General features: G+C 39.8%; 1 protein-coding gene across 1 annotated transcript in view; it reads left to right on the forward strand.

Annotated features, from left to right (window-relative positions):
* AAMDC (adipogenesis associated Mth938 domain containing) overlaps positions 1 to 18,837 on the forward strand; it is a 38,191-nt gene extending 19,354 nt beyond the window's left edge. Inside the window, exons 3-4 of the mRNA XM_045816180.2 lie at positions 16,793 to 16,888; positions 18,662 to 18,837. Of these exons, the coding sequence (XP_045672136.1) occupies positions 16,793 to 16,888; positions 18,662 to 18,802 (237 nt within the window). The 3' untranslated portion in view covers positions 18,803 to 18,837. The remainder of the gene's footprint in view (positions 1 to 16,792; positions 16,889 to 18,661) is intronic.
* Positions 18,838 to 22,410: the final 3,573 nt, after the last annotated feature.

Raw genomic sequence — 22,410 nt, forward strand, 5'->3', positions numbered from 1 at the left:
GAAGCCCTGGAGTCCTCACTGATACGGAGACAATAACATCGCCTGCTTCACAGAGTTGATCTAAGGATTAACGTTCTGTGCTAGATGTGAGGTAGGCACTTAATAAACGAAGCTGTTGTTGTTAAGTCAGTAGTAGTGTGGGTGGAAATGAGACTGTTGAAAACTATTAAGAAGGTGAAATTGACAGGATAAGGTGATTTATTAGATTTAGCAGGCAAGGGAGAATTCTAGCGTGGATAAATGGGTACATGGTGGTGCTGTTCATTGAGATTGGGTATACCAGAACAGGAATAAATGTGTTTGTGTTTGGGTCAAAGGCTGAGTAGAGAAAATGGAGTATGTTGAACCTGAATTTATATTAGGGCTTCTAGATTGAGATATGTCATAGACATTTAGATTCATAAGTCCAGGCACTGTCACATTTTAGCTGGGTAACCTTAAACAAGTTATTTAGCCTTTCTGTGCCTCAATTTAATCATCTAGAAAAGGAGAATAATAATGTCTGTTTGTCATAGGTTGATGTAAGAGTATGACATGGGTTGGGAAGAATAAATCTTTTTAATGTATGCAACTTGCCTTCATGCAAATTCATTCTTTTCTCTCAGTCAGTATTTCTCAGTGTCATTCATGAATCTCTTGCATCACAATCACCTAGAGTGCTTATTTAAAATGCATGTTCTTTATCTCCCCCATTCTCCCCACCTACTCAATCAGGATCTCTTGGGGGTGGGACCTGGAAAATAATATATTTCATGGGGTTGCTTTGAATACTAACTATGTTCATCTTTGTCAAGCTTCTACCACAGTGCCTGTAGTAGGGACTTGATACAGTTCCAAAATTTCCTTTCAATCACATCTCCTATACTTTATAACACACCTGAAGGCCTAGTTATTCTATACCAAATACTTATTCCCTTACAAACGTACCATGATCTTTAACTCCTTTGTACCTTTACTAAAACCATTTCCTTTACCTGGAATTACCTGCATCCCTTTATACCTGATGAAATCTTACATCTCCTTCAATTCTTAGCCTTTGTGTTATCCCCTCTATGAAGCCCCTCCTGATAATCCTTATGAGAATAAGCTGCTAACTGTCTTCTCAGTGTTTCTGTAATACTTTGTGCCTCCTTTATAGCATTTTGTGCAGTCCGTCTGTATTATAATGAGTGTGTATCTGTTTCCCTCATTAAGTGAACTCCCTAATGGCAAGAGCTATGCATCTTAGCACAGTGCCTATAAAGTGGGATCTCAATAAATGTTTGCTGCATTTAATTTGTCATTATAGATATTATTAAACATTTCTTTTTTATTCCTTGTGACATGCCTCTGAGGAATCACATTGTGATTACTTTTTTTTTTTTAAGATTTTTATTTTTTATTTATTTGAGAGAGAGAGAGAGCCCGAGGAGAGGGAGGAAAAGGGATGGGGGGAGGGAGAGTGGGAGGGAGAGGGACAAACAGACTCAGCGCTGAGCGAGGAGCCCCACATGGGGCTCAGTCCCACAGCCCTGAGATCACCACCTGAGCTGAAACCAAGAGTTGGATGCTTAACCGAGTCAGCCACCCAGGTTCCCCACATTGTGATTCCTTTTTAGTTTAAAAGGGGAAATTTGGGGGTACCTAGGTGGTGCAGTCAGTGGAGTGTCCGACTCTTGGTTTCGGCTCGGGTCATGATCTTGGGGTTGTGGAATGGAGCCGTACTTCGGGCTCCAGGCTTGGTGCAGAGTCTGCTTGGGATTCTTTCTCCCGCTCCCTGTCCTTCCCGCTTGTGCTCTCTGTCTCTCTTTAAAATAAATAAAGAAACAAACAAATGAAAAATAAAATAAATAAATAAGGGGCAGATTTTATCATGATTACATAATGGAAATACCAAGAAAATCTATTGTCCTCATCTAGTGTCTTTAAAATAACAATACTAATTACTATTGTTAAATAATACTAAATACTACTACCTCCTCCCAAATCTCTACCAATCATTAAACAACTACTGTGGGTGTGGTCAAATACAGCTTTTCCAGGATCAGGCAACTAATCATTTTGGGAACTAAGATTTGAGCCTGAGTCCTACTCTAAAGCCCATACTTTACTACTGTCTCATACTGTCCTTGCTCATTTCTGTCCTTAAGCAATAATTGTCTTATGGGAGAAGACTTTTCTATGTGGAAACATACATAGGTCATTCACTTACATATTCTTTTGTTAGGGTGAAAGGAGTCAAGACGGAAGATATAACACAAGTTTAATATTAAAAGAAAGCCAAACTGGGGAGCCTGGGTGGTTCAGTCGGTTAAGCATTCCACTCTTGGTTTCAGCTCCATGATCTCAGGGTTGTGAGATTGAACCTCACATCAGGCTCCGCAGTCAGCGTGGAGTCTGCTTGTCTCTCTCCCTGCCCCTCTGCCCCTTCCCCCTCTTCAAATAAATAAATAAATAAAATCTTTAAAAAAGTTAGAGAAAGCCAAACCAATTACCCAAGGACAGCTAAAGGAAATGTGGAAACTTTACTCCAACTCTTCATTTTGAAAAATGTTTACCTACACAACACCTGTATGGATAGCACAATAAGTTCCCCTACACCCTTTTTTAAAAAAAGATTTTATTTATTTATTTGTGAGAGAGAGAGAGAAGTAGAGAGCAAGCACAAGCAGGGGGAGGGACAGAGGGAAAGGCAGGCTCCTGGCTGAGCAGGGAGCCTGACACGGGACTCCATCCCAGGACCCCAGGATCATGACCCAAGCCAAAGGCAGATGCTTAACTGACTGAGCCACCCAGGTATCCCTCCCCTACACCTTTATTTTTTATTTTTATTTTTTAAAGATTTTATTTATTTATTTATTTATTTATTTATTTATTTATTTGACAGAGAGACAGCCAGTGAGAGAGGAACACAAGCAGAGGGAGTGGGAGAGGAAGAAGCAGGCTCCCAGCAGAGGAGCCCGATGCGGGGCTCGATCCCAGGACTCTGGGATCACCCCTGAGCCAAAGGCAGATGCTTAATGACCGACCCACCCAGGTGCCCCTCCCCACACCTTCAATCTAATAATTTCAAGTATAACAATTACCGTATTTTTTTCTTCAAACACACACACACACACTTCCCCCCGAATCATTTGAGAGTAAATGTCAGATGTCATATTTCAGCATTTCTTTCCTAAGAACATGAACATTCTCCTATATAGCTACAATATCATTATCATAAATAAGATTATCTTTGGTACAATAATATTATCTAATATATAGTCTAACTTCAAATTTCCCTGAAGTCTCAAAAATGTCCTCTATAACTTTTGTTGGTTTTGTGGTTTTGTATTTATATATAATACAGGCAGTGGGTATAAAGTAGAACACAGTTATCAGAAGGTTGTAGAATTGACCGGACCAGAGGGTCTGGTGCTCAGGATAGTGCTACCTAAGGAAAGGTGGATGAGCTGAGGTTTTCCTAACCCTTTCAGCTCTTGAGTTTGTTTGCTTTTGCTTGTGTTTTCCCATCCACCTTGTAAACCTGGTTGACAACAGAAGGCCAGTGTTGAGTTTCTTCAATGTTGAACCTCTTCTCCTTTTTTTAAATTTTGAAAATTTTCAAACCTACGTAACAAATTGGAAAAAAAAAAAAAAAGAATAAGCACTTGTATACCATCAACCTATACTCACCAGTTGTTAACATTCTGCAACATTTACTTTATTTTATTTCCATACACAATGCCCCTCTCCCTCTCCCTTTTTTGGTAATTATTTTTGCTGAATCATTTGAAAGTAAGTTGCTGACATTGTGACACTTGATACTTCATATGAATCCTAAATACTGCAGCATGTATCTACTAAAGCAAAGCCATTCTGCCAGACACAATCATAAAATTATATTCAAGAAATTCAGCATTGATGTAGTATTAAATAACATCAACTCCATAGTCAAATTATAATTGTTCTGCTAAAATAATACGTTTTGTGACTTTCCTTGTCAATGCAAGATCCAGTCAAGGGTCATGGATTGCATTTTGTTTTGATGTTACTTTGTTGTTGTTGCTGCTGCTGTCATGTTTCTTTAGTCTGTTCATCAAAAACCAGTTGCTCCCTATTTTGTTTCTTTTATGGCATGGGTATTTTTGAAGTGTCCAGGCCAGTTGTTTTGTAGAACAGTCTACAATTTGTAGATTTATCCGATTTTTTTCTATTATGCTTAGATGCAAGTTAATCATTCTTGGCATGAATGCTTCACAGGTGGTTGTGTGTTCAGTGTATCATATCTGGAGGCAATGTAAAGTCAGTTTGCCCAGTTACTGGTGAGGTTATGTTTGATCGTGTGGTTAAGATGGTGGTAACGGTACATTTTTCCATTTGTAATCAGTAAGTACTCTGTAGAGTAATAATTTGAAACTTTATAAGATCTTGTTCCCCAGCAACCTTTTCAGCCAGTGGTTTTAGCATTGACCACTGATCCTTGCCTGACTTTACTAAATTAGTGGTTGCAAAATGATAATGTTTCTATCATTCCTTCTACATTCATTAGCTGGATTTTTCTGTAAAGAGGGACTTTCCTTCAGCCACTCCCACCATAGCACTATGGGCTCATCTTATCTTTTTTAATTTAAGGTACACTATGTTCTGAATGTGTGTATCGCCCCAGAATTCATGCATTGAAATCCTAACACCTAAAGATGGTTGTATCAGGAGGTGAGGTCTTTGGATGCTTAGGTCATGAGGGTGTAGCCCTCGTGAATGAGATTAGTGCCTCAGAGAAGAGGCAGCAGAAAGATCCCTTCCACCGCATGAGAACAGAGGAAGCACCGGCTCTGAACCAGGAAGAAGGACTTTATCCAAACTCAATCCATGATCATGGATTTCTAGCCTCTAGAACTGTGAGAAATAAATTCCTATTGTTTATAAGCTGCCCAGTTTGTGGCCTTTCATTACAGCCGCTTAAGCAGAATAAGATAATGTTTTAATTCACTGCCATTAGTAATATTTTTGAGGCTTAAATTGTCCCAAATTTGGCCAGTGTTCTTTTGACATGTTCCCGTCAGTTTTTTACCACTGCCTCATTTTGTGGCACAGCGGATATATGATCCCTGGACTCAGCCATTTCTTCAAGGAGCTCTAGTTCCTTTTAGTGAAGAGTGGTATCTAGAAATCAAAAGCTGGCTATTAGGTGTGCTCATTGTTACTGTGATGTCACTCCATCTCTACCCTTTCAGTATACAGAGCCATAAAGCATGTGTATGTGTGTGTGTGTGTGTGTGTAAGATGAGTTCCTAATGACACCTCCAGTTTAATCCAGCACCTCAAGATTCTTTTATTCCCTCATTCCATATCTGTGCCTTTCTTCTCCCACAGAGAACCCTAATTCCAAAATCCATCAATATAATTACTTATTTGCTGTGTTCTATTAACACACAAAACAGCTTTGAAGTCACTACACCAATACCACTACCAACATCAAGATCACAAAATAAAATTCAAGATCTTTATAGGTATTTTTGCACTTGGAACACATCCCATTTAGGTGTACAGTCAGAACACTTAACAAGTGAACTTCGTTTATCTTTTCTTTTTGTTGTATCATCAATTTGATACAATTGAATTCATTTGTCTCTGTTGGCATAGGTTTTAAGTGTCCCCCTACTTCCTGTCTTTGTTGATTCAATTTTTTTGAATATATAAAACATGTGCATGTTTCAGAAGTCAAAACAATTTAACAAGGTACACTTAGAAAAGTCTTACTCCTGGGGCGCCTGGGTGGCACAGCGGTTAAGCATCTGCCTTCGGCTCAGGGCGTGATCCCAGCATTATGGGATCGAAGCCCACATCAGGCTCCTCCGCTATGAGCCTGCTTCTTCCTCTCCCACTCCCCCTGTTTGTGTTCCCTCTCTCGCTGGCTGTCTCTATCTCTGTCAAATAAATAAATAAAATCTTAAAAAAAAAAAAAAGAAAAGAAAAGAAAAGTCTTACTCCTTTCCCTGTCTCTCCCATCCCATAGCTACTTCACTCCAGTAGGTCAGTAACTATTTTTATTAGTTTATGGTTTATCTGTTCTGTATTTTTTTGAAAAAATAAGCAAATACACACCCACATACATACATACTTTTTTTTTCCTAATAACTCCCTTCTTACACAAAAGTAGCATACCTTGCTCTTTTTTTTTTTTCTGTCACTTAATATATAATGAAAATCAGGGCGTCAGTTCATAGAGATATTCTTTTCTCTTTTATGCAGCTGCAGAGTAATGCGCTATGGGAATGTGATATTGTTTATTCAGTTCACCCTATGGATGGGCACTTAGACTGCTTTCAATACTTTGCTATTATGTATAGTACGACAACGAATAACCTTGTATATATATATGGTTATTTGTTTTGTTGGAGGTGTATCTTCAGGGTAAATTCTTAGAACTAGGATTGCTGCCTAACGTATAAATGTAAATGTAGACTGGTTAGATATTGCCAAATTTCCCTTTGTAGAATTTGTACTATGTATGGGTATTACCAACAATTTATGAGAAGGCCAATTTTGAAATATGTATTGATTAAAATTGTTAGTAAAAATGAACAGCATTTCCTATTGCTTGCTTTATTCAAGTCAAAGTTGAAAAACAGAATTGAAGATGTAAGCTACTGAAAATGAAAGGACAGACTGGTGATTTTTCAGTCTTTCAGAATCTTCTTTTGGAGCTCAAACAAATTAATTTGACATTCAAAAATGAGTTTAGCATGTATTGTCATAATTTAACATTTTAAAATATATAGAAATTGCTTATGGGGTACCAAGCATTGTCTCAAAGCCTAATTTACAGCTAAATCACCTGTCTCTGCCTTCAAGGAGCTGTATGGGGGGATTAGGCATATATAGTGTACGAACCAAAAGAGTTAACAATAGGAACAGAACGGAAGGAGCACCTAAGACTGCCTGAGTGATTTAGAGGAGTATTCACTGAAGGTGTGACCTGATTCTTGAAGGGGATATCTCCTGGGCAAACAAGGGAATGAGCAGGAAAAATATGTACATAGACATAGAAATGTGGGGGGAATGCTAGAGTAGAATCATGGGAAGAGCACCTCCATTGGTCACCAATATCTACCAACATTTATTTTTACAGAAGATTCTATCATATAGGTAGCGGGGGCTAGATGGACATATAAGGCCCCTCCAAACCTTAGATCCTACCACTTTGAGACTAATATGGTAGACTTGAATCTGATTCAGGGATTGAAATTTGAAGTTAGCACTTAAGATGAAAATTGCTTATAGTCAAATCCTTCCAGAAGATTCCCTTAATTTTAGAAGGTACATGTCATCTTCTATACAGGACCAAATAAAGTAGTTCCCTTGCATTTAGGGTCCATGTTATATGAAAAATGTATATTGTAGGTTTAAACACTAGAAACACACTTGGTGAGACAGAAGGTTCACACTGGAAGCAGCAACTATGAACTTGAGACAGAAGGAATAACAGATGCGAGGCTGCTATCTCCTGTTCAATCCATGGCATATGCTCTTTGAGTAGAATGGCTGAATTACCCTCACTATTTAAATGGTTCTTGCTCTCTTTTTCTAAGAACGTATAGTTGAATTCCCACAAGGTGACTGTCCCTATGGCTCCCTTGTGTATATTCTGCATGTAAGACCCTTGGGGTCTAGTGTAGTTAACTCCCTAACATCTATTCTACCCCAAATGATTCATCTAACCAGTCATGGTTTAGTTTAGGCATGGGTCTGTGGATTAGTTAGGTTAAAGGCTAAGCTGCTATAATAGAAATCCCAAAATCTAATGGCTTAACGAAGAGTAGAAATATATTTCTCTCTCTCTCATATTAGTGTGGCCCACCCAAGCTGGGGGCAGGGAGGACAGCTCTGGGGATTACTGCTAGAGGCCCATGTTTTTGGTTTTTGTTTTGTTTTGTTTTTCTCTGTTGCTCTACCATCTTCTAGAGCATTTGAATGGTGGGAACTAGTTGTAGCCATTGCTGGAATTCTAACATGAAAGGAAGGTGAAAGAGAAGAAAAGCTCACACCCAGTGTTTTAAGGCCCAAACCTAGATGTTGTATCATTTTCTTCTGCTCATATTCCATTGAAGTTTGTACTGGTAATAGCATAGTCACATTGCCATAGCTAGTTGCAAAGGAGAACAGAAAATGGAGTCTCTAGCTGGGAGGCCATATGACCCAGAGGAGAGGCACAATGGATTTTAAAAGAACAAATAGGAGTCTGTCACTTGCCACTATGAGATGTGAGGGCAAGTCTGCTAATGAGCTTTTGGAAATTTATTTCTACTCTTCTAAACTAATAAAGAAGTATATTACTAGATCACATATCTGTTTTTAATATTTCAGTCATTTTAGTTGTATAAAATCTGTTGTCTTTCCAGTTCTATATATTTTGTACTATGTATTTTAAAATTTTATTTTGAGAAGGGGGCCGTAGGCTTTGCCAGATTGCCTTTGCGGCCTGTGTCATCAAAACCAAAACACAAATGTTCTACTGCCCTGGCAGAGACAGGAAGATCATTTAAGAGGCTCTTCATTCAGGCAAACGGTAATGAGAATGTGACTCAGGCAGTGTCCACAGGGGACAGATACCAGAGATCCTTTAACCTTCACTCACAGAATCTGCTTTTATCAGCAACACAGCCAGATAACAGCGTTGCCACTAACCATTTATTTCTGCAGAAGGAAATGCTTCCTTGAAAGTGTAATTCAGGAATGTTTTCTTTTCAAATTTAACATAAAATAGGAGGACATGTCCCAGCCATCTAAGATGCCGCTCTGTTGTGTAGCTGGTATAATGGACATTATTAGTAGCTGGACATTTTCCCACAATTAATAGTTTTCCCCCAGGAAAAAACAATAAGCTTTTACAACCTCATATGGTGTGACGGAAAGCCTCTTAAAGGAGAGAAACAGAATCAGACACTCACACGGGGAAGAGAGCCTTAGCGCTTTGCCCCAAGGGACTGGAAGAAGCAGAGGACGAGCTGGTGACAGGTTGAGGACACTGCAATAACAGGCCGCCGCTCCAGTCACAGGCCTCTGTGAGTAATCGCCCACCAGTGCCTGCATCCACAGGCTGTTCCGGAGTGATCTTTCATTGCTCTCGCTGTGACACCCTGGGCCTGCAGTATAGCACGCAGCAGCCACATTTGTCACTTGAGTTCCATTGATCCAGCGACGCTGATGGGCTGCGGCTGTCTTCAGTCTCCGAATCTCCCAAGGATTACGGTTTTGTACTCTCACTGACCTTTCACTTGATTCTGAGCAGTGGTCTTGTTTCCGTGTCCTAGAATGAGAGCTCCTCGAGTCTGGGAATCCTGATGCTCCCCAGAGTAGATGCACTTCTTTGTTAGATGAAGCAGTCTTTCAATATTTCAGTGAAGTGCATTTACTTAAGGAAGGCGAAGCTCTCCAACCCTGATTTGTAAGTCTATTAAATATTTACCTTGGTCATAGCCCCAGAAAAATATTTTAAGTTCTGTATAGCATAACTGCAGCTCAGGGTGGTTCTAGGATGGATCACAGACCCATGGAACTAAAGAGGCATCTAATCTAAACCTCTTACGTTTCTTTAAGAACCAATTGTTATAATCACGTGAAAAAATATCCCCTTTTTTATTTTGCCTTTTAAACATTTATGAATTGAAATAACTTTGCAGAAAAAGAATCTCTCCTCCCCCAGTCTCCTCTGATCTTTGAGGAGAACAGTAAAGCTGGAGCAGGGGTACTGTTCAGAGCCACCTGGGCACTAGCTCTGCATCTTCTCCCAGGAGGAGGAATATACGCTTAACTGCTGATCAGTTTGGGTCACTCTCTGACAGGCAGGTTTTCCAACTTAGAACGCTCTTTGAGAGTCCCTTAAACGTCGGCTCCTAAGTGTCAATTCCCTAGCAAGATGCTATTGACATTAAGTCTGAGTGTAAAAGTGTATTAGTGAGAGAGACTGGCTTTGTTCTCAGCTCTGGAACATTCACTGACTAGGTGAAGAATGTCAGCAGCACTTGCGCACTCCATAAGGAATCAAGAGCCATGGAGAAAGCCAGCAAAGATATGCTGCCTCTGCCCCCGCTTGGTGTAGCCACCTGGCTTCTTTTCAGTTTTGTTTCCTCGGCTAGCTAAATGAGGAAGCAGGGAGTATGTACACGTGCCTGTATGTGGTCTCTTCCTGCTAGTCTATGACCTGCCTATACCATATACTTAAAAAAATTATTTATTTTGAAATAATTTCAGACTTACAGAAAAGTTATAAGAATAATGAAAACAGAGGGGCACCTGGGTGGCTCAGTCATTAAGCATCTGTCTTTAGCTCGGGTCACGATCCCAGGGTGCTGGGATCGAGCCCCATGTTGGCCTTCCTGCTTGGCCGGAAGCCTTCTTCTCCCTCTCCCACTCCCACTGCTTGTGTTCCCTCTCTTGCTGCCGATCTCTCTGTTAAATAAATAAATAAAATCTTAAAAATAAAAAGAATAGTGAAAAGAGTTCTCATTTCACCCAGATCCAAATGTTAACATTTTATCATATTTTCTTTATCATTCTATCCATCAATAGATATTTTTTCTGAACTGTTGTAGGTCTTATACCCCTTTAATCCTATATGCCTGTATGTAGTTCTCAAAAAACAAGGGCCTTCTTCTACATAATCACAATACAATGATCAAAATCAGGAAATTAGTATTGATACAATTTAATATACAGATGCTATTAATATTTTGCCAATTGACCTGATAATACACATGTTACATTTACTTGTATTAATGAGATCATACAGTATGTAGTCCTTCGAGACTTGCTTTTTTTCACATAGGATCATACATTTTAGATTCTCTCATGTTGTTGTATCAATAAGTTGGTCCTTTTTATTGCTGAGTAGTATTCCATCATTGGATTATAACACAGTCTGTTTATCCATTCACCAGTTGGTGAACGTTTGGGTTGTTTCCATGGGACTACTGCGAATAAGACTGCTTCGAACGGCTGTAGTTAACACTGCTGTATGATATGTATGAAAGTTGTCAGGAGAGTAAATCCCAAGAGTTTCATCACAAGGAAAAAAAGTATTTTTTTTTCTTTCTCTCTCTCTTTTTTTTGTATCTATATGAGATGATGGATGTTCACTAAACTTACTGTCGTAATCATGATATATATTAAGTTAGACCATTATGCTGCGTACCTTAAACTTACACGACGCTTTACATATCTCAGTAAAACTGGGGGGAAATACACAGTGGGATAGGCTACTTCAAAGTCTAGGAAATAAAAAAGTTAACCTCTCCTTTCTTCAAAAAAGTTGCTGTATACGTTCCTATGCATGTTTTTGTGTGAATGTGCTAACTCGTATGATAAATGTATGTTTTTTAGGGATTTTTGTTTTGTGATAAATGTATGTTTAACTGAGAAAGTGCCCAGCTGTTTTCCAGAGTTAACTTTACACTTTACACTTTACTAGCTATGTAGGATATATCCAATTCATATCCTCACCAGCATTTGATATCTCATTATGGTTTTAATAGGTGTTTCCATGGTGATTTGTAATATCAAGTGCCTTTTCATATTCTTCATAGCCATCCATGCATCTTCTTTGGTAAAGTGTGTGTTCAAATACTTCACCTGTTTTTTAAAAATTGGATTGTTTTTGTATTGTGTTTCAAGAGTTCTTTGTATATTCTAGATAAAGTCCTTTGTTGGATATGTGATGTGCAAATATCTTCTCCCAATCTGTAGATTTTTGTTTTATCTTAACAATGGTGAGAGAAAACATGCTATGGTTGAAGAATGGCTAGAAGGCCATGCGTGATTTAGAACATGAAGAAAGCCCTATGCAGTGAGACTAGAGAGGAAGCTGGGAACTTACAGACCATGTTAAGGAGTTTGGCATTTATTGTTAAGGGCATTGAGAAGTCACTGAATGCTCTTAAGTGGAGGGGTGACATGAATGGATTTGTATTTTAAAAAGATTGCTCTGGCCACAGTTTGAAGAATGGATAATTGGAAAGCTACAGTGGTTTTAAAAGTTACTGCAACAGTCCAAACAAGAAGTAATGGCAGCATAAACCAGGGGAGTGGCAGTGGAGATGGAGAGGAATGGAGATCCAAGAGAAAATAAGGAAATAAATGTCTAGCTGATGCCCGTTATATCCAGTCTTTGGGGAAAATTATATTTGATGTTTAGTTGTAGATTTTTCTTAGACGTCTTTTATCTAAAGAAGATTCCCTTCTAATGAAAAAGCTGGATGATGCTGACGGTTGCACAACAGTGTGAATATGCTTAATGCCACTGAATTGTGCACTTACAAATAGTTAAGATAGTAAATTTTATGTTATGCGTATTTTACCACAATTAAAATAAACCAGAAAAAAAAGATTCCCTTCTAGTTTCGTTTGCAGAGTTGTTTGTTTGTTTAAGATTTTATTTACTTGAAAGAGAGACAGAGAGAGGGTGAGAGGGCACAAGCAGGGGGAGTAGCAGAGGAAGAGGAAGAAGCAGGCTCTCCATTGAGCTGGGAGCCTGACGCGGGACTCGATCCCAGGACCCTTGGGATCATGACCTGAACCGACAGCAGACACTTAATTGACTGAGCCACCCAGGCACCCCTGCTGAGTTTTTTTAAAATCATAAATACATTAACTTGGTTAAATGCTTTTTATGCATCAATTGAGATAATTTACATGGTTTTTTTCTTCTTTATGGTGAACTGCATTAATTTTTCATTGTTGAACCTTGGATTTGTTAATGTTTTCTTGAGGATCTTCATTAAATATTTAAAAGAAAATGCACCAAAGAAGTCATCTGTGCCTAGAATTTTTCCTGTGGAAACGTTTTAAAATTATAAATTGAGGGGTGCCTGGGTAGCTCAGTCAGTTAAGTGGCCGACTCTTGATTTCTGCTCAGGTCACAATCCCAGGGTCCTGGGATCGAACCCTGCATCCCGCTCCCTGCTCAGCAGGGAGCCCGCTTGAGGATTCTCTCTCTCCCTCCTCCTACCCCTCCCCCTGCTCATGCACACACTTGCGCTCTCTCTAAAATAAATAAATCATTTTAAAAAATAAATTATAGGGGCGCCTGGGTGGCACAGTGGTTAAGCGTCTGCCTTCGGCTCAGGGCATGATCCCGGCAATCTGGGATCGAGCCCCACATCAGGCTCTTCTGCTATGAGCCTGCTTCTTCCTCTCCCACTCCCCCTGCTTGTGTTCCCTCTCTCGCTGGCTGTCTCTATCTCTGTTGAATAAATAAATAAAATCTTTAAAAAAAATAAATAAATAAAAAAATAAAAATAAAAAATAAAAAATAAATTATAAATTCAATCTCTAACAGCTATAGGACTATTCAGATTTTCTATTTCTTACATATTTTTGATAAATTGTGTTGCTTAAGGAATTTGTCCATTTCATCTGTCATGTTTATTAGTGTAAAGCTGTTCCCAGTATTTTTTTCTTATTCTAACATCTGTAGGATCTGTAGTGATGTCCCCTTCATTCTTGATATTTATGATTTATGTCTTCTCTTTTTTTTCCTGATCAGTCTTTCAAAGGTTTTATCAGGGGCACCTGGGTGGCTCAGTCATTAAGTGTCTGCCTTCAGCTCAGGGCGTGATCCCAGAGTCCTGGGATCGAGCCCCGCATTGGGCTCCTCCTTTGGGAGCCTGCTTCTTCCTCTCCCACTCCCCTGCTTGTGTTCCCTGTCTCACTGGCTGTCTCTCTCTCTGTCAAATAAATAAATAAAATCTTTAAAAACAAAACAAAACAAAAAACAAAGGTTTTATCAATTTTATTCATCTTTTCAAAGAATCAAGTTTTGACCTTGTTGATTTTCTGAATTGTTTCCCATTTCATTAATTATACACATATATTCATTATTTTCTGTCTTCTACTTACTTTGGATATGATTTGCTTTTTTCTTCTAGCTTTTTAAAGTGGAGGCTTAGACCATTGATTTTAGACCATTTTTTTCTATAAGTACTTAAATTGACAAATTTCCCTCTAAGTATTATTTAGCTGTATTCCACAAATTCTGATATATTTCTTCCTTTGTACTTTGGTTAAAAATACTTTGTTCAATTTCCAATTACTTTGTGGCTTTTCTAAACATCTTATTGTAAATAATTAAATCTATTTTGTCAGGTAACATGTTATGATTATTTCATTTCTTTGAAATTTACTGAGATTTAAATTCTAGCCTAACTTTTAGTCTGTCTTAACAGTGAATGTTCCATATACACATGAAAATATATGCATTCTGCAGTTGTTGGGTGTAATAACCCAGAAATGTCTTTTAGGACAAATTGATAGTGTTGCTCAAATCTTCCATTTCCTTAAGGACTTTTTCTATTTGTTCTATCAATTACTGAGAGAGAGTTGTTAAGATTTCAAGCTATGGTGGTGGTGTCTATCTTTCCCCTTAGTTCCGTTATTTTTGTCTTTATATTTTGTAGCTCTTTTACTAACAGTATACAGATTTGGAATTGTTATATTTTTGTTGATGAATTGGCCCTTTAAGCATCATGATATGACACTCTTTATCTGTAGTAATACTTAAGGTCTACTTAATCTGATATTAATATGACCATACCAGGGGCTCCTGGGTGGCCAAGTTAGTTGGGCATCCAGCTTTTGATTTCGGCTCAGGTCATGATCTTGTGGCCATGAGATTGAGCCCACATGGAGCTCTGCACTGGGTGTGGAGCCTGCAAAGATTCTCCGTCTCTCTCTGCCCCACTCACCCCTCTCTCTTAAAACACACACACACACCGTCTTTCTTATTAGTGTTTCATTTTATGTCTTTTTTCATCCTTTTACTTTCAACTGGCGTCTTTATATTTAACGTGCCCACCTTATAAGTAGTGTGTACTTACTTGGATCTTGCTTTTTAATCTAGACAATCTGCCTCAAACTCTTTAGTCTGATGTTATTATTGATATAGCTATGTTTAGGAATTTCATCTTGCTGTTTGTTTTCCGTTTGACCTCATGTTTTTCATTCCTTCCTTTTTGGGGGGTTAATCAACTATTTTTCAAATATTCCATTCTGTATCCTCTATGGGTTTTTTTAGCTTATGTGTGTGTGAGAGACAGACAGAAACAGAAAGAGAGAGATTGTTGTAGGGAAGATTCAGGTTCACACTTAAACTAACAATTATTCTACCTGCAATGGGCCAGGCGCTGGGCTAAGCACAATTTTACGTGGTCAGTAGGTTTATTTCTTTCACGTTTCAAAAAAGTTGCTCCCTGGGTTATAGTATTCTAATGAAGTTCATTAAACTGAAAGTTAAACATGTTTCCGTTCAAATCCCAGCTTCCACTCCTTAACAGTTGTGTCATCTTGGCCAATGTGTATATATTTTATGAGCTTTAGTTTCCTTATCTATAAATAATGAGAATGGATGTTTTAGTACTACTTTAGAGGATCACTATAGAGATCATAGGGAGTAATTTCTATAGATGTATTATGAAAACTGTAACTATAAACATGTAAGATATTTCAGGATTTAATGAAAAGACTACTTTCCTTATACCTTAATAAATATATAAATTTCATTCCTATCTCCTCTATCATCTTTCAAAACTGAAAAACTCTTTTCTTTGGCACATTTGTTGTCTTCATGATATATTCAGTTCTTTCCTTATACCATCTCTGTGGTTAGAATGGACCCCTTCCACAACCACTGCACCAAGGCATTGTTCTTTCTGCTCATACTTCAAGACCCAATTAAAATAGCATGTCATTCACAACTTCCCACTCATGTTTATTCACTCGCTCTTCTGAGATCCTCAACTCTATTTTATCTCATCCTACTGTAACTATTTTCACACATTCACTAACCTTACCTGACTAAAACTCCAGGGACTATTTGGTTCATCTCAGTATTTCCAGTGTTGAGTATAGAGCCTGGTACAGAGTAAGTGTTCAGTAAATACCTCTTGACTGAATGAAAGGATAGAGGTAGACAAATCAGGGAAGGAGGGCTTTTGACTCTGAGCTTCAGTGCTGAGAGTGTCTGTACAGATAGATAATAGGTGAAGCCCAGTCGTTGGGCTGGTATTTACCAAACTCCCACTTTCCCATTTGTTGGAGTGGAAACAATTCAGAAGCCACCATCCTTTAATGTTGGATTAATGTCAGTAAACGCCTTATCTTTAATATCCCTTGGAGAATCTGATAAGACTTTATGGAGTGATAAAAGCATCAACAGAAGTTTTTTTGAGTTAAGTGGGAAAGGAGCTCACAAAAAGGCAGATTCTTATGAAATCTCTCCACAGTCCAAATTTTGGCTTGGTGTGCAAGTGCTTTCTTCTCCCACCCTATCTCTTTCCACTCTCACCTATTACACTCCAGTCATACTGAACTACCTTTAGTTCTCCAGGTTTTTCTTTCCTCTGAGCCTTTGTACATGCTATTCCCTGTACCTGGAATGCTTCATTCCACCGATTTCCTTCAACCTGGCTAATTCCTGTTTGTCCTTTAGGTCTCAGCTTACGTCCTCTGGGATGCCTTCCCTGACCATTTGCCCTGACCCTCCAGGTCTGAATTAGGTGCTCTTTCTCTATGTTCTCACAACACCCTGAACTAATGTCCTTGTAGCACTTGTAACACTATTGACATTTCTTTTTAGTCTCCTATATTTTTCAGTAGACTTAGCATTCCTTAAGGCATTCTTATTCCAGGGCCCTGAATGATGCTTGGCACAAAATAAACCTCAGTAAACATATTCTCAGTGAATTAATGGGTGAACGAATGAATCCCACAAGAATGCCAATTGCAAAGAAAGGTGAAAAGAACAGGTAGCTGGTATACTTTCTCTTTCCACCTCCAGCATTCTCCTGGTGTGCAGCCTGCAGATGTGGAGGAAGTTGTCAAGAAGGGTGTGCAGACCCTTGTGATTGGCCGTGGGATGAGTGAGGCCTTGAAGGTAGGTATTGGTGAGCACAACATTCCTGAGGACAGTTGGTGACCTCTTGGACCTTTACCTTAGAAATATGTCCTTCTTGGGAGCTCATCTCAACATATCACGCACCCTCATTTCGCTGAGCCAGTGGATGGCGCGAGATAAAATAATGGATGTTAGGACTCTTCCTCCTCAGGGCTGGACTCTCCAGTCTCTATCTAACCCTGTGTTGTTTCAACTATTTTTCAGAAACTCTTCATTCCTGGAATTCTCAAGCTCTATAGCTATCGATATTTGGTTCTTTAGATTTTCACAGTACTTCACTTTTTTTTTTTAGTACCTCGCATTTTTATAGTATTTTTTATTCTTTCCTTAAACACAGTCAATCAAGTTATACGTTTTTCCCCTTTAGGAGAAAATACTTATTTTTATTGTACTTACAGAAATAATATATGCTTGTTGCTAAACAGTTGATGTAGAAATGTTGAAGTAGAAAAGTGAAAGATCCCCACCCCCATCTCCACATTTGATGTCTACTGTTCCAGTTCTCTGTGCAGCTGCAAATATATACTCTTATGCATACAGATACACATGTATACACTTACATTCATTTTTACATAAATAGGATCACATTGTACATATTGTTCTGTAACTTCCTATGTTATTACATTGTGGACAGCTTTTCGCGTAAGTATACGGAGATCTACCTCATTCTCTCCTTTATATAGATGTCCTAAAATCTACTTCCCTTCCGATAACGGTGCTCTTTATCTATTTATATTTTTTGTTTAACCTATTTTTCCCATTAAAATAATTCCTTTCTATAAAGGCTATTGTTATTATAAAATTGTTCAAACATTTAAAAATATAGGGCATTTAAAAAAATATTTCAGAGCTCTTTCTGAGGAGGCAAAATCTAATTAAAATAATATTCAGCACAAGCCGGAGTTTTTAAAAAATCCAATAATAGCTGCCACTATTGAGAATCTTTCATATAAATTAATTTACAAACATTTATTCAGTGCCTTCTATGGGTCACTCTTCCAGGCACTGGAGACAAGATAAATAAGACAAACAAGGTTCATGGCCCTCTTGAAAAATAAAACAGTAGACAATTTCAGATTGTTTAACAAATGGTGTGAAGACAATGGTGACCTGTGAGGGGCCGCTCTAAATGGAATAGTCAGGAAAGGCCTTCCTGAGGAGACATTCGAGCTGCAGTATCCATACATACGTTAGTTAACTTCATCCTCACACCACCCTGTGTGTATTTTTATCCCCATTCTACAGAGGAGGAAACCGGGGTTGAGAAACTTTAGATAGCTGGCCTACATGGCAAAGTTAGACTTTGGACTCCGGTTGGACGGGCTCCGATATTCAACATTAACATGCTAGACATCTTCTGTACCTTAGCTGAATTAGTTTGCATACCAGCCCTGGGAGCTAGGTATTATTACCCATATTTACAGACTGGAAACAAAGGGTCAGAGAATTGAATTCACTGCTAAGGGTCACACTGCTAAGACTTAAATCCAAAACTGTCTGACTCCAGAATCCATCCTCTTCCCCTTTCCATTTCACCTGAGCTTTGTGTATGCATGATGCTTCTGTCAACTTCTTAGAAGCCTTGTTGACTCCTTGGGGCTCCCCGTCAGATTTTGGACCGGTGACACGCTGGGCGATCGAGTAGTGACCATTGTCATTGTCCGATTTTGTAGAGAACCCTTGCCTCATGGCAGGAAAGGAAACCCAAGAGGGCCTTTCCCCTGACTTACTCAGCTTTTTGCCTCTTCCCAGGTGCCCCCGTCAACTGTGGAGTACCTCGAGAAACAAGGCATTGATGTGCGGGTCCTCCAGACAGAGCAGGCAGTGAAGGAGTATAATGCCTTGGCTGCGCGAGGCATCAGAGTGGGAGGGGTCTTCCATTCCACGTGCTGATGGAGCCTTAAGGAGAATAAATCACTGAGCAACAATGCCTGTGACTGTCACTCTTTTTTTTTTTTTAAGATTTTATTTATTTATTCGACAGAGACAGCCAGCGAGAGAGGGAACACAAGCAGGGGGAGTGGGAGAGGAAGAAGCAGGCCCATAGCGGAAGAGCCTGATGTGGGGCTCGATCCCATAACGCCGGGATCACGCCCTGAGCCGAAGGCAGACGCTTAACCGCTGTGCCACCCAGGCGCCCCTGTGACTGTCACTCTTAGCACTCTCCCCACCGGCCTCCCCAAGCATTTTTCAACAGCTGTTCATGCCAGGTTCTGTGCTAGGCTTTGGGATGCATGGATGATAAGACCAGGTCCCTGTCTGAGGGGAACTGAAAATCAGGGGAGAAGACAGATGTACAGAATACACTGTTAGGCCAGAAACATGAGGAAACAAAGGCAAAAATAAAGCCTTCTGCTTCGAAGCCCGAGGAAAAGTGTCAGTGCATTAAAATTACAGTGCAGCTGATGCTTTGGAGTGTTTAACCATGAATTCACCCAATTTTTATTGAGTACCTTGTATGTCAGACACTGCTACAGGCTCCAGGGAAACGGCGATTAAAGTCTTATCCTCGCAAAGCTGCTATTCTAGTGGGGAAGGGAAACAGTAAATCCATAATGGAAGTAGAACCTGTTGTGAAGATAAAGCAGAAGAAGAAGGAGGAGGAGGAGGAGGAGAGTCAAGAAGGCTATTTCAGATACATGGTCAGGAAAAGTCTCTGTGCAGATGACATATGAGCAGAACCCCGAATGAAGTGACGGAGCACTTCAGTTACGGCAGCCGGAGGAGCTCACTAGGGTTCTAGGCAAGCTGTTCTACGAGCTCGGCCCGAGCCTAGCTGGACAGTTCTCTCTGGGCCGCAGAGTCTCTTGCTATAAAATGATGGGGCTGGGCGAGATGCTCTGTAACCGCTGTGGACAGTCTTTGTTCTGTTAAATACTAGGTGTCTTTTGTGAAGCCATAGAATAGACTGGTAGAACTATAATAAATTATCAGCATCACCTTAGTTTTCATCCCTCCCTCTTTAAAGAGTTATGAGTGCGGGCTTTGGTGTCAAAGAGCCTTGACTTTGAACTGTGGCTTTCTGCCACACGCTGGTTGGGCATTTATTTAATCTCTTAGAGTTGCACTGTTCTCATCTGCCAGATAGGGATAATAATTAGTACCTGCAGTTATTTTGTAGGTAGGAAATGGGGTGATTCATACAATGTCTTAGCACACTTCTTGGCATGTAGTGAGGACTCAATAAATAGAAGCCATTGTTGTCATTATATTTTGATTAATGGGTCTGCTGTGTGTCAACTAGTTTCATTTTATGGTTCGTAACATAGCAGCCTATTTCATAGATTCGTAGAATGCTGGAGCCCAAAGGAACTCTTGACTCTATTCTCTCATTTATTCTCTTTCGTGCCCATTTACTCTCTTACTGATTTTTTATGACTAGTTATTGCTGGGCCCTGGGAGTACAGGAATTAGTAAATTATAATTCTTGCCCTCAGGAGTTACATGGGAGAGAAAAATCAACAATGATACAGCGTGTTAACACTACAATAGTTACAAGGTTGAACGATGCCCTAAATGATGGCCTAATCCTATCAGGATGGAAGGGAAAGTAAGGAAGACATTGCTAAGACCATGACACAAGCTGAATCTTAAAGAATAAGGTGTTTACTCACCAAACATTTGGCAACTTTTAACTAAACATTTACTAGGTCAAGTATTTACCACAGCCATAATTAATACCCCAGCCCTTGTTGAAGCCACAGCCCTAGAAAGCTGGCTTTACTCCACGTGATCCTGTCACCTGCTTGGCCCAGTTGGGGATCTGACTAGGCAGCCAATCCACAGACTGAACAGCAACTTAAGATGAGGCTTGGCAAGAAAAGGTGAGCTCAGACCACTGGGATGGGAAGTGAAGGGATGTTTCCAAGTTCACCCAGCAAGGAAGTGGCAGAGCCAAGATTAGAACCTGATGCTGTGTCTTGATATTTTTCTACTATACACCTCCTCAAAAGGCCCATGGGAGTTGGGCACCTCACTGGCTCAGTCAGTAGAGCGTATGACTCTTGACCCCAGGGTTGTGAGTTCAAGCTCCACACTGGGCTTAGAGTGCACTTCAAGGGAAAAAAAAGAAAAAGCCCATGGGAGTAAGATCCTCACAGACCTGACTTCCAGCTTGGAGGTCTGGGGAAGTCCTGTTTAGTTCCCTTTCTGCAACCAGCCAATTGACAGATAAAGGATCTTTCTAGATCTCAGCTCAAAAAGTCAGGCACCTATGTAGCTAGGAGGGTATTTGATACAATTCAGACTGTTTCTCTATTGATGCAATGGACTTCTTTTTTTTTTAAGTGAAATGTAAAGTGAGACATCTCCAGTGGGTGTTGAACTAGGTGTGGGTGTAATCAGTGTTCCTAAGCGAGTTGTCGCCACATTAGAGAGAACTTAGTACAAACTTCTTAGAGACGGAAGTATCGGGCAGTGAGGTCATTAAACTTTGTATAGAACCTGCTAATTAATAGCTCCTATTTCTGAATATGTTCTACATGGTCATTGCTGGGAATGTACAGAACCTGGAGAGAAGCTATTTTTCCACGTGACACTACACTCAGTCCCATGTCTTAATCATTAAGCCCTTTGATTTGATTTGTAGGTAGCACAGCCCTCACTCTGTCCACACTTAATTTCTTCTAGCTTGAGTGGCTCCTAAGACAAGGATTCTACCAAGTACTTTCTGTGCACCCTACCATTCTGTTTGCAGAAGTCCATCATGTCAAAGCCAAAGATAAAGTCCTTTTGGAAACCCAAATCCCAGGGCTAGCTTTTGCAGGCGTGCCATGGTACTGCTAAGTTCGCTCTGGATTCGTAGACTCATTCACTCTTTCCCCACCTGGTATGTGCCTGGAGCTGTGCTGATACCACACACGACCTTACTGTGCAGGGACTCAGGTTAGTTGGAAGAAACAGACATGTAACATACGGTGATGGTACTGACGTTGCAAACTGCCACAAATCTACCTAGAGTCCTGTTTTGTCTGTCTCAGAGTAATTTTAACATTTATTTATCATTTATTTTTTAGTTGGGTGGGTTTTTTTTACATAAAAATGCAGATTTCTGGCTCTTCTGGAAAAACCGGAAGATCTGATACCACCAGGCCCACACTTAGAAACCGCTGAGCAGAGCTGAATAGCAACTACCTTCTGACCTTGACTGAAGAGAATGGAAGTCTGTTACCTTCCTGCAGGCCGCCTGACTCCTTTTTCCCTGCCTACCTTTCTTTAAAAAAGGTTTCCATTTGTGAACCTGCAACACATAAATAAATATGCTTCAAGAACACAGAGGGCTGTTGGAACACAGAGGCAACGTGCCAAGCCCACAGGAGACACAAGATACATTCTGGAATGGAGCTCCGTCCTGGAGAATGAGAAGGAGCTGTAGGAGACACTCTGAGGAACACAGTCCAGGGCTCAGCAGGCCCAAAGGTCTGAAACAAGACAGCATCGTAAGCGTGGGGCACAACTACAGGAATTCTCTATTGCCAGAGTACACTGAACGTGTGGCACAG

Source organism: Ursus americanus, chromosome 16, assembly GCF_024610735.1.
Source record: "Ursus americanus isolate L20-20 chromosome 16, mUrsAme1.1.p, whole genome shotgun sequence".
NCBI classification, from domain to species: Eukaryota; Metazoa; Chordata; class Mammalia; order Carnivora; family Ursidae; genus Ursus; species Ursus americanus.